General features: G+C 36.7%; 1 protein-coding gene across 1 annotated transcript; it reads right to left on the bottom strand.

Annotated features, from left to right (window-relative positions):
- Positions 1 to 12,911: 12,911 nt before the first annotated feature.
- Positions 12,912 to 14,097, bottom strand: LOC121993658 (probable membrane-associated kinase regulator 4). The gene is made up of 2 exons (XM_042548021.1): positions 13,960 to 14,097; positions 12,912 to 13,857 (listed from the first exon to the last, which is right to left on the bottom strand). The coding sequence occupies exons 1-2, from the start codon at positions 14,034 to 14,036 to the stop codon at positions 12,993 to 12,995; spliced, it is 942 nt and encodes a 313-aa protein (XP_042403955.1). The 5' UTR covers positions 14,037 to 14,097; the 3' UTR covers positions 12,912 to 12,992.
- Positions 14,098 to 14,452: the final 355 nt, after the last annotated feature.

The following is a 14,452-nucleotide window of genomic DNA, read 5'->3' on the forward strand; positions in this document are numbered from 1 at the left end:
GTTCCAATCAAAATCTACTGATGGACCTAAAGAGATCTTATTGCACCTATTTTAGTTCCTGTGGATTTCTGAGATTGCAAGGAGTTTAAAGATATTATCCATTGTTTATTTTATTTCGGCTTCTCAGAAGTATTAAAATATTTTTAGAAGAATCAACGTGTAAAAGAGAGGAAAAAGAGGAGAAGAAAGAGAAAAAAATATTACTTGCAAAGAAGAAAAGAAAAGAGAGAGAAATGATAAAGAAAATAAAAATAAAAATAAAAATAATCAGAAGGATAGAATGAAAAAAAAAATACTGTAAAAAAATAACAGAACATAGGTCAGAAATCCCTATATATCCAATTAGATTAGTTCTAGTGAGGATAAAAGACTAAGATTAAAATCCAGATTCCTGATCGATCGATACAATGTGTCAGTCACATGAGACTCCCCAAATAAAGAAAATTTATTTTTCTTAATTGCTTGTGTATTCTGTATATATTTGTGTTTATATGTGAGAATTGAATTTGATCGGTTTTTGTTACTGGTCTGTCGATTTTGTACTAACATATGATTTTCAATTCCAGAACAATATACATGATGTCTGGTCGCTATGAATAACAACATGAGCTATGAGAGGAGATCAAGAAACTGGAATATGACCCGGATCACGGAGTCGGTAGACTTATTGGTCGGCTTGATTGGTTGTTCTGGAATCTAGAGCAAGAAGGGTATCCAGTCCAGGACAAAGAAAGAAGATGGTCTCTGGTTTATTCATTGTCAGAACATCTTAGGCAGATAGCATTCCAACTTTGGAATGATTCTGAAGGGCACATCTCATATTCAGAGATGTGCAGACAGTTACTTTATTTGGAATGGGGTCCTGGAGAATTTGAAGAGGATCCAGATCCTGAAGAAATGAACCTCGAAGAATCTGAGAAGGATCCAGAAATGGATCCTCAAGATTTTGAAGAGGATCCAAATCCCGCAGAATCTGAGGATGATCCAGGAATGAACCTCGAAGCATTTGAAGAGGATCCAGAAATGAATCCTGAAGATTTTGAGGAGGATCCAGAGATGGATCCCGAGGAGAATGTAGAGATGGATCCCGAAGAATGAGAGGAGGATCCTCAAGAGTGTGTAGAAGATCCAGAAATGGATCTGATGGATACATCTGAGGTTGATCCACCCATCTAGAGTTTGGGATAAAAGAAATGCAATTACCCACTGCTCTAGCATTTATCCTAGTGGGAGTAGTGCTAGCTTATCTATGTTACTAGTGTTATGTTTATTGTTGTTGTGTACGAACAGTGTTAACTCATTTAGTTTTTTGAGTCATGTAAAAATTTCTATCGTTATGTACAAATAGAGTTATGGTATAAAAACAGTTATGTTATGTGTTAACTAACTTGCCCATGATTCGTTCATATGAAAATGATTAGTTCATTTCATGATTCATTTATGTTAAATAATATGATTAGTTCATATATATATATGATTTGTTCATATTAAATGATTCGTTCATTAGATGGGATGTGTGTAATATAATTGATCAATGTTGATTAGATTAGAACATACAAATGATGAGTGGAGACAAAGTTATCACTTGATTTTGTAAACTAATTCTAATTTACACTGAATCAATAATTAATTGCATACATATGAATTACACTGAAATAATAAATAATGTGTTTATTTATGTAGATCATGGCAATTAAAAACATTATAGCTAAACTCAATAAGGGAGAGAAATTATATAGCGATAACTACAAAATATGGCACCTCAAGATACAATACGTTCTTGAGGAACAAGAAGTTCTAAAAGCTGTAAATCAATTCATGGAGGAACCGGTTGATGGTTCTACAACATAGCACAGACGTGACCTTGATACCTATAAGGCATGGAAATGGAAGGACTCCATTGCTAAGGGAATATTGATTAGTTCAATGGTGGATGACCTGGTATTTGAGTTTGAGTCATTACCATTGGCTCATGCTGTCTGGGTATCCTTTAGAGAGAAGTACAGTGGAGTAAGTCTGAGTAAGCTCCGTCAGCTAACTATCAAGTTTGATAGCTGTAAAAAAATGCTCGAATGTTACCATGGCCCAACATCCCATGGAGATGGGTAACATGATTCGAGAGCTTAATAATGTTGGTTATGCGTTGACCGATGAACAACAAGTTCAAACAGTTATCCGTTCCCTTTCTAATTCTTGGGAAATGATGAAACAGAATCTGACCCACAGTGAGAGTATTAAGACTTTCACTGATGTCTCACGTCATGTAGAACTTGAGGCAGAAAGGATTGAATCCGCAAGGATTTCTGGTCAAGCTTTTGTAGCTGAAGGTTCTATTTCCAAGAATAAGAAAAAATGATTTTAAAAAGGAAAGGGAAAAAGAAAGGAGGCTAGTGCTGTTGCTATTAAAAACCACATCAAGAAGAAAGGAAAGAAATATGGACAAAAATCTAGGAGCAAGTTGACCTGCTTCAACTGTAGCAAGAAGGGTCATTTTGCTCGGGATTGTACTGAGTCTAAAAAGGTAGATCTATCTCTATCTTCTTTCCATGAGCATCATGTTGCAAGTATAATGTTGTTAGCTAATTTGTATCCTTTGTGGATTGTAGATTCATGAGCAACGAACCACGTAGCACGTGATCGAGCTACATGTGTGGAGTACCGTCGGGTACTAGCTGGCAACAAATGGATATATGTAGGAAACAATGCAAGAATTGAAGTCAAAGGAATTGACACTTGCAAGCTCAACCTACGTGGTGGGCGTACCCTGTTTCTACATGATGTCCTGTATGCTCCTGAAATTTGATGGAATCTGGTTTCCATCATTTGTCTTCTTAATTTAGGTTATTGTGTAAATGTTTATAGTCGTTGTGTGGAACTTCGAATTAACTCTGTGTTAATTGGGGATGGTTATGTAACAAATGGTTTTATGGTTCTTGATGTAGAACCAAATAATAATGATGGTTGTTTTTCAAGCATTGCTCTTACTAGTAATGCTGATGTTAATGATGAAATTTGGCATGCTAGATTAGGACATATAGGACAAGAACAAATGAATAGATTAGCTAAGGAGCATCTTTTAGGCACTCATGCTAATATTAACTTGTCTATATGTGAACATTATCTTGCTGGAAAGACAACTAGGAAACTATTTGGAAAGGCTATTAGGGCTGAATCACCATTGCAATTAATTCATTCGGATATTTGTGGTCCAATGAATATGAAGGCTAGAAATGGGAGTTCTTATTTCATTACATTTATTGATGGCTTCACACGTTTTGATCATGTATATTTGATTTCTCACAAATTTGAAGCATTAGATTGCTTCATTCGTTACATGAATGAAGTTGAAAATCAATTGGAACATAAGGTTAAAACCCTGCGTACTGACCGTGGAGGTGAATATTTATCTGATTAGTTCAAGACAATGTGTAATGAGAAAGGGATTATTAGATGGCTAACTATCCTTGGAACTCCACAGCAAAATGGGGTTGCTAAAAGAAGAAATAGGACTCTTCTTGAAATGGTTAGGTCTATGATGGCGCAAGCTAATTTGCCAATCTCCTATTGGGGAGATGCATTTTTAGTTGCGACCTATATACTTAACAAAGTACCTTCAAAGTCAATTCCATCTACCCCACATAAATGTTGGACAAGCAGAAAGCCGGATTTAAGTAATCTAAAACCTTAGGGGTCAGCTGCCTACGTTCATGATAAGACTCACGAACATAAAAAATTAGGACCCAGAGGTAAAAAGTGTATCTTTATAAGGTATTTTGAGACTTCTAAGGGTTATGTTTTTATTGGTGAGCGACAAGATAGAACCATCTCTAAAATAAAATCAAGAGATGTTATTTTTCTGAAACTGAGTTCCCAACACAAGGTGAAGTTGATAAAACAATTCCTCTATATGAGATAGAGGAGGAGGATAATGTTCCTTTATCAACAAATCAGGAGATGGCTGAATCTAGTCAACATAGTGGGAGTAATTTGCCACTGAATGAATCAGTTTCTCAATAGTCTAACCTACGAAGAAGTAGTCGTCAGATTATTCCTCGGAGAAGGTTTGATATTGAGAATGAGGCATTGATGATTCTCCCAGTTGATAATGAGGAACCTCGAATAGTTGAGGAAGCTTTGGGATGCTCAGTTAGAAAAGAATAGAAAGTTGCTATAGATGAAGAAATGGAGTCAATGAGAAAGAATCAAGTTTGGGATTTAGCCGATCTTCCTCTGGGCCGAAGGGCTATTGGGAATAAGTGAATTTTCAAAATAAAGAGGAAAATAGATGAATCGATTAATCGATACAAAGCTCGATTAGTTGCAAAAGGATATACCCAAATGGAGAGTATTGATTTTGAAAAGACATTCTCCCCATTTGTGAAGTTTGTGTCAATACATGTCATTCTATCTATAGTAGCACAATTTGACATGGAATTACATCAGATAGATATAAAAACGGCTTTGCTTAATGGTAATCTTGACAAAAAAAATCTATATGCTACAACCAAAAGGTTACGTTGCTGAAGGCCAAGAGAAAAGAGTATGCAGACTTGAGAAGTCTATATATGGGCTAAAACAAGTGTCAAGACAATGGACTATAAGATTTAATGAAGTCATTTTATCTTATAGTTTCAAAATGATCAATTACGATCATTGTGTTTACCTAAGAAAGAAAAAAAAGGAAAGTTTGTCATTTTATCATTATATGTTGATGATATGCTAATAGCTGGAAGCGACATAAAGTGTGTGATAGAAGTCAAATCTGGGCTTTCATCACAATTTGACATAATAGATATGGGAGAAGTAGAATATATCTTAGAAGTGAAGATCATTAGAGATTGATCAAAAAGGCTTTTGGATTTGTCTCGAGAAGCTTATATCACTAAGATACTACAACACTTCAATATGGAAGATTGCAACATTAAGCAAATGCCTATAGCGAAAGGTTCTATTTTGAGCAAAAGTATGTATCCCAAGATTCCTGAGGAAATAACCGAAATGAAGAAAAAAATCATATGCTAGTGCTATTGATAGTTTAATGTATACTATGTTGTGTAGTCGTCCTGATATAAGCTATGTTGTTGGCTTAGTTAGTTGTTTCCAGTCAAACCCAGGATCGAGACACTGGAAAACGGTGAAGAGGATATTCAGATATCTCAAAGGAACAACATATTATTGCCTCTGTTTCCAAGGATCAGAAATGAGTCTAAGTGGCTACACAGATGCAGATTGGGCAGGGGACCTTGATGATAGAAAATTCACATCTGACTATGTCTTCTTGCTGAATGGTGGCGCCATCTCATGGAACAACAAGAAGCAGGCTTGTGATGCCTTGTCGACAATGGAAGCTGAGTATGTGGCTTGTGCAATAGTTATGCAAGAGGTTGTCTAGCTAAGAAGGTTCCTGAAGCATCTGAAGATTGCTGAGGGCAGTAGGAGTCTTGTTACAGTGTACTGTGACAGTCAAGCTGCAATAGCTTTTTCCAAGGATCCCAAATATCACAGCAAAGGCAAGCATATAGAAATTAAGTATAATTTTATAAGGGATATTGTTGACAAGAAAAAGATAATTCTTGAGTACATTCCTACACGAAATATGCTTGCTAATTCTTTTACTAAGTCATTGACTAAAGAGTCATTTCATGGATATGTGAAGTCTTTGGGACTTCGAAGAATGTAACTTATTGTAAAGATATTTTGATAAATGAAAAATGTCATAATCTATTCAGTATATATGTCTTTGTTACATTCAAATAAAAAGTCTCGATAAGCATGTTGGCAGATTGAGATTGGTCCACTCACATGGACAATCATCTCTATTTATTAAATATAAATAGAGGTAAGACCGTTACTTATGAAACAACTTATATAGCTGTGAATAGAGACATACCCATAAGTTAAAGTCGCCTTGATAATAGTGTCAAGATGAGATCATTTATGTAATGATTGGAGTAAATGCACCCACCATTTACTGAATCTATTTAAAGTCAGATTGGAATTTATAAGCTGAATTCAGGATTAGACATTAGGTATGTCTAGATCGAAATATGTACGATGTTAAATTTTAGGAAAAATATGCGCTCTTTTTAGTAAAGAGAATAACATTATAGCATGTGATTCCTACCACATGTGCTATGACGACAAGAAGGGTAATAGGAGAATGGATCCCTACTTTTCTACTATGTGAGACCCTTGAGATTATAAGTTAATCTCAATCTTACCCTAAGTTACTATTTAGCTGTCTACTTGAAGTTCTGATCAGTGTCTGCTACTTTAGCATGTTTCCTATTGACTATGGATGATTCAGTCTATGGAGAATAACTAGAAAAGCGACTGATTAGAATGAATAGATTCTAGCTAAAAAGGAATATTAATATTGATTTATATCTGTGACATTTATTCACTTGTACCAGTTACATTTTTAGTTTAGAACATAAAATGTAATTGTGAATAATTTGTTTAATTGAAGATGTTGAACATGCTCTTGACATATAATCAATATGAGGGATTAGAGATGTTTATAATGATGTAAATAATTTAATCTGGGGTAAAGGTAAGTCATTGATGTCTCTGATTCATTCTAAAGAGCAGCTATGTAATGTGTAACAATCTTCTTAGCAATAAATGCTCAGTATGCTTGTTGTCGTACGAACCATTTTCCCTAATACATGGAATGAATGATCTTATTTGGTCTTTGTGACTAATTAATTTTGCTCTGATCTTCGTGACCTGATCATCAAATACTCTATATGACTTAATTGGTCTTTGTGACTAATTAACATTTGGCTTTTGCATTGTGACATGATTACCTCGTAGTCTATGTGACTGACATGATTTATGTGACCATATAACCTTATGGATTGACTTGGACAAGTGGGAGATGTTGGATGTTGAGGAGACAAAGGGGCACTGTTTCCCCTTCGTTTCTCTCATTGCTGCAAACGGCTCTCGTTGTTGCAAACGCCAAGGAGACAAAGGGGCGTCCTTTCCCCTTCGTCTTCCTCAGTCATCTTATATAAAGTACGTCCAAGCCATTAGAAGGGACAAGGATAAGGATAGTGAGAGGCGACGGTGATCAGTGTGCTTCGAGCAAAGGAGAACATCTGAGAGGCTAGGGATTTGGCTCGTGAATCATGAAGCACTTTTTGGTTACCCGTGATCATGCTTCCGACAGCAACGACGCCCGGCGACTTCTTCGATTTCTTCGAAAGATCACTGTGAGTTATTTACAGTTTAATTTATATTTTTGTTTTCATGCTATCTGGCATAACAATTGTCATAGTTGTAACCCCCAGCCCTGTCGTCACCTTCTTCCCTGACTACCACGACATCACATTCATTGTTATCCTCATTGATAGTTTTGTCATCGCTGCTCTTCCTGCCACAAACGACGTCAACTCGGCATTGTCATCACGACTAGGCCGCAACCACCGTCACCGGAACACCAACGTCGGCGATCAACCTCATGTAATTTTAAATCTTGGATACACCCCTGTCTTAGCATGTGTGAAATACATCGTAGATCACCTGACCTCATGTAAAAGGTCATTGTGCTAAGTAAAGCCCTCATGATTTATCACATTCCAAATCGCATGGGACAATTTTGGAAGGGTCATTGGGCGAGGGTTATCACTTTTACTGCTATAAAAAAAATAAAAATCCTCAAAAAAAAAATAAAAAATTGAGACATAATAAATATAAATAAATTTAAAAATATTTAAGATTAATAATTTCTAATAAATAATTTTTATTATTTGATAATTAATTTTTAATTTTAATAATAAATAATTATAATCCATATGAAATTAGTCTATTTTCTTTATTTAAAATATTTATTTTCATGTATACTATTGAATCGATTTTATAAAAAAAAACAGAAAGTATATTTTTATCATCTTTGAATCAAAATAATTTTAAATTACTTATCTGGCTGTGTATGTGAGTTATTTCTTCATTTATTTTATCAATTTCAGGTTAGAAATTTGAATGGAAACAATTGATGTAAGTATATATTGTGAATAAGAGTTTAATCCCAAGTAAATTCAAGACTCGAATTGTACTGAACCAAAGGTGACTTGAATGCGAGCTTATATACATGAATGTAGGATCGGCAGAGGTAAAATTTACCCAAATGAATCAACAATGTTTTACCACCCGAATCATTCTTTCACTTGCTATAACAAATGCATTAATTGATAATTAATGAAGAATATGTAACCAACCGAGTAAAATGTTGACATTTCGAGCTTGGCGTGTAACATTTCAAGCTTGGCATGTAATGTCAATAAATGACCTTTATTCAGTCATTTACTATAGCAGAGATATGGAGCTCCTTTATAAGGAGCTCATTTGCACTTCGCTAGATAGTTCTATTTGTGATAACATTCAGGTCAGTTCGTCACGAGCAACCAGTACTTAGTTGTGTACATGATTTTATCATTGTATCCTAGGAAACAAACGCCCGTTGTGACCTCTAAGCACCACTGGAGGGGACAAATCAATTTTAAAGAAACTATGTGGAACGCATGCCTCAGCATCTTCCTTTCCCGACTCGTGCAAATGCCCACTTGGGATCGGGTGGTGCTTGCAATCACCCAATTGGGCACGCGACTTCCCGACTTGGCATCACTCTCTTGACTCGACTTTCTAGTAGAGGCATTCGGCTGACTCGGTAGTTGGGTGTACTAGGCTTCAACTCAGGAGCTCTAGGTCGACTCAACACTCAGGCGACTCATTGCTCGATAAATCAATACTTATCTTCCCACTCAAGCTTGGGAAGCTTTAAGTCGCTCAAACCTTGTAGCATTTGAGAGCACTCAACATACAACCAGCAACATCCCACTCAGGATCAGGAAACACTTGGGCGACACTCAACCCTCTGCATCTCACTCTGGCTCTGGAAGCAATCAGGAGGACTCAGCTTAACAACAGCGTATCACTTGTGCTCAAATTACTAGAAGCTTGGTCGAATCAGCCCAGCAGATAATTTAAGATTATCAGCTCAAATCATCTAACAGATGAAGCTAAATTTTGATTGTGTAATTTCAAATTCAGTATATTTCCTATGTAATTCCTAGCGAAGATTGTCCAACGTTTTATTCTTAGGTCCGAATGATACTCAATAGTGGTAGAGAAGTGGTTAGGAAGGAATGCAAAGACTCTATGACTTGCATTATATGGATAGATAGATACAAGGCTCTATATGAATGTAAAAAAACAACTAAAATATGAAAACTTTTACATCATCATTCTCAACAAAAAAAAAAGGGAGAAAAAAAGAAAGGAAAACATAAGTTGTGTTTGGTTGGCAAGATCTAAATATGGAGATGGAAGGAACCATGAAAAAGCACATGCACATAATTGCACATCATGAAACAGATGATGTATGTATATGTAGTGGCGTAGTAGAGATTTTCAATTATGGGTGAATTCAATAACATGTTTATAAAAATTTTCTTTCTTTCTTTACTTTTCTGTTACAAAAGAATCATCACCACTTTGGCCACCATAATTAGCTTTAAATAAATAGCAAGAAAGACAAAAAGTCACGTCTTTTGCAATGTTGTACTCTATCCAATTAAGATTACTGAATCATATAGCTCAAAATCTTTGTTTCTCCTTTGGAGAAGAATGCCAAATAAATTCATGATTCTTAAGCTGAAACAGACCTTTTTGCAAATAGTAACATCAAGCAAACTCTTTTTCATTCATATAATACTCGAGGATATTTTTTTTAGCCCAGGATCACTAGGATACTCATTCGATTCAGCATCAAAATGTGGTGGAGGAGGCGAAAGAGGGGGAGGTGGTGGAGGGGGAGATACCTTGCTTGAAGTAGGTTCATCTCACATCTTCTTAAAATATCTCAACATTGTTATTTCACCTAATCTATCATTAACATAATATTTTAGAAACATAATCATCTAATTTAATGACTATCTTTTCTCAACAATTTAGAAACAAATACCAAACTATATTTTCTAAAAGTCTCAAACTTTACATTTTACTTTACAACTATACACAGTAATTTTCAAAAATTATATTTCACAATTATAATGCATCAACACTTTCAAAATCAAATTATCCAACTCTAAAAACTAAAACATGCTTAAAAATATAAGCTAAAATTTTTGAAAATTTCCAACATTACTGTAAATCGATTTTCACCATTCAAAAGTTTGAATTTTGAATTTAAGGAGCTAAAAATAAACTTAAATTCAAAATTTTCAACATTGGTCCTTGGTTCTAGTTGAAACAACAATCCGTCGATTCCCAGTGCTATTTTCTTCATCACTTATTCAAGAACACAACACAACTCAATTATCAAGCAAAGCTCAAAATTTTCAACCCTAAATGTTTAAAAATCGAACGAACAATCGAAATATGTTGAGGTTCCACTTCCACTCACCGTGCACCACAGCCTCTGAAATCACACTCTAAGTATTGAAACCGAGCCTAAGCTTCCTCAAACCATAATTTTCGATGACAAGAACCCACAGTGATGGCAAGAAATGCGCCGCACAGCACTGACAAGAGAAGAGGGTTGACAGACTTGCTCCAAGTCACAATATTTCCTCTCAAAGTGACATCAATTGATAGCTTAGGTTGAGAGTTTTTCAAATATGTGGTCAATTTTCATTTTTTTTCTACGATGAACGGTGGTGAATCAATCGGTCAAAGTGGTGGTGAGAATTTGAGACTATTTAGGGAAGATAAAAATGGGGGCCGATTAAAGATGTCCCTATCTCTGTGTATATTTTAAATACATAATTGTTATTCTAGTATTCCATTAATTATCAGTATTGATATGGAGAGTATCAGAGGCCACCACGAGTGCCCCAAAGGTCAAGCATCATACTTAGATGAAGGTCAAAGTCAAGATGAGTCAACACAGAGCATATATGTTAGGGCAACTCCAGATTCGTTTGTGCAACTCTAGATCTGTTCGGGCAACTCTATTTGACCCCCATCGGGCGCACTTTGCTCTTCCTTGGTTGAGCGGTCTTCACCCATTCTAGATCAGCCTTACCAATTGAGCGTCCTTCATCCATTCTTGATCAGCCTTACCGATTGAGCACTCTTCGTCCATTCCGATTGGTCCTACCCATCGGGCCCACTTTGCTCTTACCCTACAGGTCCTACTGATCAAGCCTCAACCTCTAGCCCAATTATCTGATGATCCAACTACATCATGGGTTAGCCCATCATGGAAGACGACAATGCGCTAAAAAAACACATGGATTGTCAAAGCACGTGGGACGACATGCCCCATATCTTAACCCTTCTAATACTAGTAAATATGATGGGGCATTCCCTTTACCGCGGTATGATACGCATCACATCATCAATTAATACGCAATTAATACAATAGTAGTGTTATAAAATAGGTCCGCACTTGCCGACAGAGCTACGTTTTTAATGTCTACCCATTTTCCATACTCTTCTATAAGTGTTCACCTTCTCCACATTTCCATTGAAAACTTACTTGAGCATTGGAGTGGTTACACCAGGGCACTCCTGGCTGTCATTCTAACTCTCTTTTTCCTCTTTTTTCACTCAGATTATGAGGAGCTCTTCACCGATCCTTTCTTCCTTTGGTGGTCCCGGCAGTTCCGTCAACACAACATCCAACTCACCGGTGGCTTATTCGTCCGAGGCTTCAAGCAGGAACAAGTATATATCAGATACAGAAAAAGAAACAAATTATATACCTCAATGATGCTTGTTGATCGATCTCTTCAACCTGAGCTCGCAATATCTGGTCCAAATCACAAGCAATTGGAAATTGAAGAGGAAAAAGGAAAATTAGTCCTAACGTTGTTCATGCACTACACAATATACACATCCCTTTTAATGCACCTGATTTAAAATCCCAAAGTTCCTCTAATTCTTCTCTCGAACTAAGATCACCTAAGCCAAACTAACTCTATATGTATCTTGAATTCAATCTCAGTTTTTTTTTTTAAAATTTAACTGAACTTAACTCAACCAACATACACCGTCCAATTATTTCAAGTTCATCTTGTTGGAGCACACCATAATTCTGGTTCTTTTGGCTAAAGGTGTGATCTTAGGAATCTAACTGGCTAAGACAATAATCTTCCATGGGTACGTTGTCTAGTTCTACTGCTCTAAGGGATGCTCACCCTAAACAAGACGGAAAACAAAGGGAATAGCAACCTCTGTAAATAAATTTATGAATTCTGAATACAAGAACAAATGAAACTTTGAGTCAGATGCAATTCATTATCTATACCAGTTAATCCTAGTAAATACAGATTTGATAGATCCTAGTGAATGCCTATGATCTAATTGGATCATCAAAATTCTAGATGGCTGGTCTCATAGTTTAGTGGAGATCTGAACATCAGATTTTTTTAGTAGTGTTTTTTTTTTCTTTTGAAAAGATAATTATAGATTGTGAGAACCTCAAAATACTGAAAGTGAGTTAGCATCCTCTTTTGAGCAGTGGTGTACAGCCCAAATTCTGCTAAATTCTCTAACTTCACTTTTAGTTTGTAGATTAAACTGCTTAGTCTTCCTTTAACTATGAAATGGATTCTCATACTCAAAAAACACCTTCTGTTTTAATCCTTTCACTCAACACGACATTGTGATGCATTAGATTAGATTTGATTACATTATTTATTATAGATGCAAAAGCGACTTCATTGTTTGATCCTCTTCGTTGTCCACCAAGCCTGGCTTCAAGTGCTCAACAATATCAGTGGTATGGGGTACCTTTCTTTCTTCCACTTTGATCATGACAACCCTTTCAGTGGCATATTTGCTTAATTTCAGGTTTATTTTTCTCCACGTTATATTATATATAAATATATATTGATCTACTACTTCTTTAGATCTTATATTATTATGAACATTTTCATTGAATGCTCAAGAACAGGCACAAAGTCACAGTGCAATTTCATTTCTTACATTCAAGTGCGGACTACATCAGTTATGTTCCTCACCAGTCACCACTCCCTCCAAAATCAAAGCTTGTCATGATCACAATCCGGCGAAACCTTGGTAACATTAAGCAAACAAAATCCAACATCAGTTGCGCTCTTCCTCGAAGAATCCTTTTGCTGAGACTTCTTGCAATAAGCAATTGCTCCTTGGATCGACCTCTCCACATCTGAGTTCACGCTGCTGCTTCTCTTCAGCGCCGATTGCCCGCTAAGTTCGGTCGAATTCACGCTCGAGAAGGATGATGACTTAGACCAGTTGCGCGACGAAGAGCTTGAAGACTTTGCCGACGACAGCCAGTTACTTGAACTCGAAAAGGATCTCCTATGCCCATGCTTTTGTTCTTCCATGAGTTTACCTTTGCTTTTGGAGCACTCCTTAACTTTAGAAAGCCAAGGCTTGTGGAACAAAGACTTGAGATATGCTTTTGAAGCTTTGAGCTTAGAACCAAGTGTGGCAGCTTCTTTAACGGCCTTCAGCTTCTGACTCCATGACTTCTTGGAATGTGGTCTGATGATCTCTTCCGAGCAGTCATGGAACAAGTCCTCGAGCCCGATCTCTTTGCCGATGAAGCAAGAAGCGGCAGGGGAGGCATTGCATGACATGTATGGAGTTGTGGTGGCACTTGTCTTGGGGGTTCTCGTGGCCTTCTTTTCTTCAATCTGACCTTGCACTAAATCTTCCAAGAGGGATGGAATCAGGCGAAGAGGAAGTAGTTTGCCTCTGTGGAAGAGCTCATCTGCAGGGGAGGCCTCGGATTGCTCAGTGTCGTCTAGATTGGAACTCATTTGGAATTCGAATTCAATCGGGGAAGAAGAGTTGAATTCCATGTCAATGTAGTCTTCTTCTGTGTCTTCTATTGCCATGGAAGCTAACAAGGCTTGGATTCTGAGTTAAGAATGAGCAGCCTTTATAAACAGAGCAAGGATATCTCCAAGACAAAGCCAACTACAAGATTAATAAATACAAGTCATGAACACTTTGTCTCACCCACTGAACTTGAAGAAAAGCCAGAGTAGGAGTTGTGATGAACCACCTCTCACTCTCTCAAACTGGCTGGCATTCATAATTTGAGCTGTGCTCCAACGTCCCCAAAACCTGGGATTTTAGTGACGCAGAAACACTGTCATCTATAGATTGGTACAGCAGAATCTATCTAAGTTTATTTTGGATACATGGAATCCGTACTGCATAAGCAGTCAGATTGAGCAGAAGTAACCAAAGACTTATTAAAAGGAAAAAGGGAGTATTCTTGTCGCTCATAAGTAAACAAGATTTACCTAGAAAATAGTTTGAGTATCTAAAGCATGCAGGGGAATGGGCCATCAGAAACCTACATTTAATTGATTTTATATGATTTGTTGTCTGCTACCGGATAAAAAGCGAATGTAATCATATCCTCCATCAGTTATTGGCGAACAAGCAGGCCAACCATGCTCTGTTTGGATCGTACGGCTCGAATAGCCTTACTTAATAGGCAATG

Source organism: Zingiber officinale, chromosome 6A (genome assembly GCF_018446385.1).
Source record: "Zingiber officinale cultivar Zhangliang chromosome 6A, Zo_v1.1, whole genome shotgun sequence".
NCBI lineage: Eukaryota > Viridiplantae > Streptophyta > Magnoliopsida > Zingiberales > Zingiberaceae > Zingiber > Zingiber officinale.

Bases quoted from the DNA above. Each gene is read 5' to 3' on its own strand.
- LOC121993658 (XM_042548021.1), bottom strand. From the start codon at position 14,036: ATGAATGCCAGCCAGTTTGAGAGAGTGAGAGGTGGTTCATCACAACTC. The intron at 13,858-13,959 runs GTGAGACAAAGT...TTCTTAACTCAG, and splicing joins CTTTTCTTCAAGTTCAGTGG to AATCCAAGCCTTGTTAGCTT.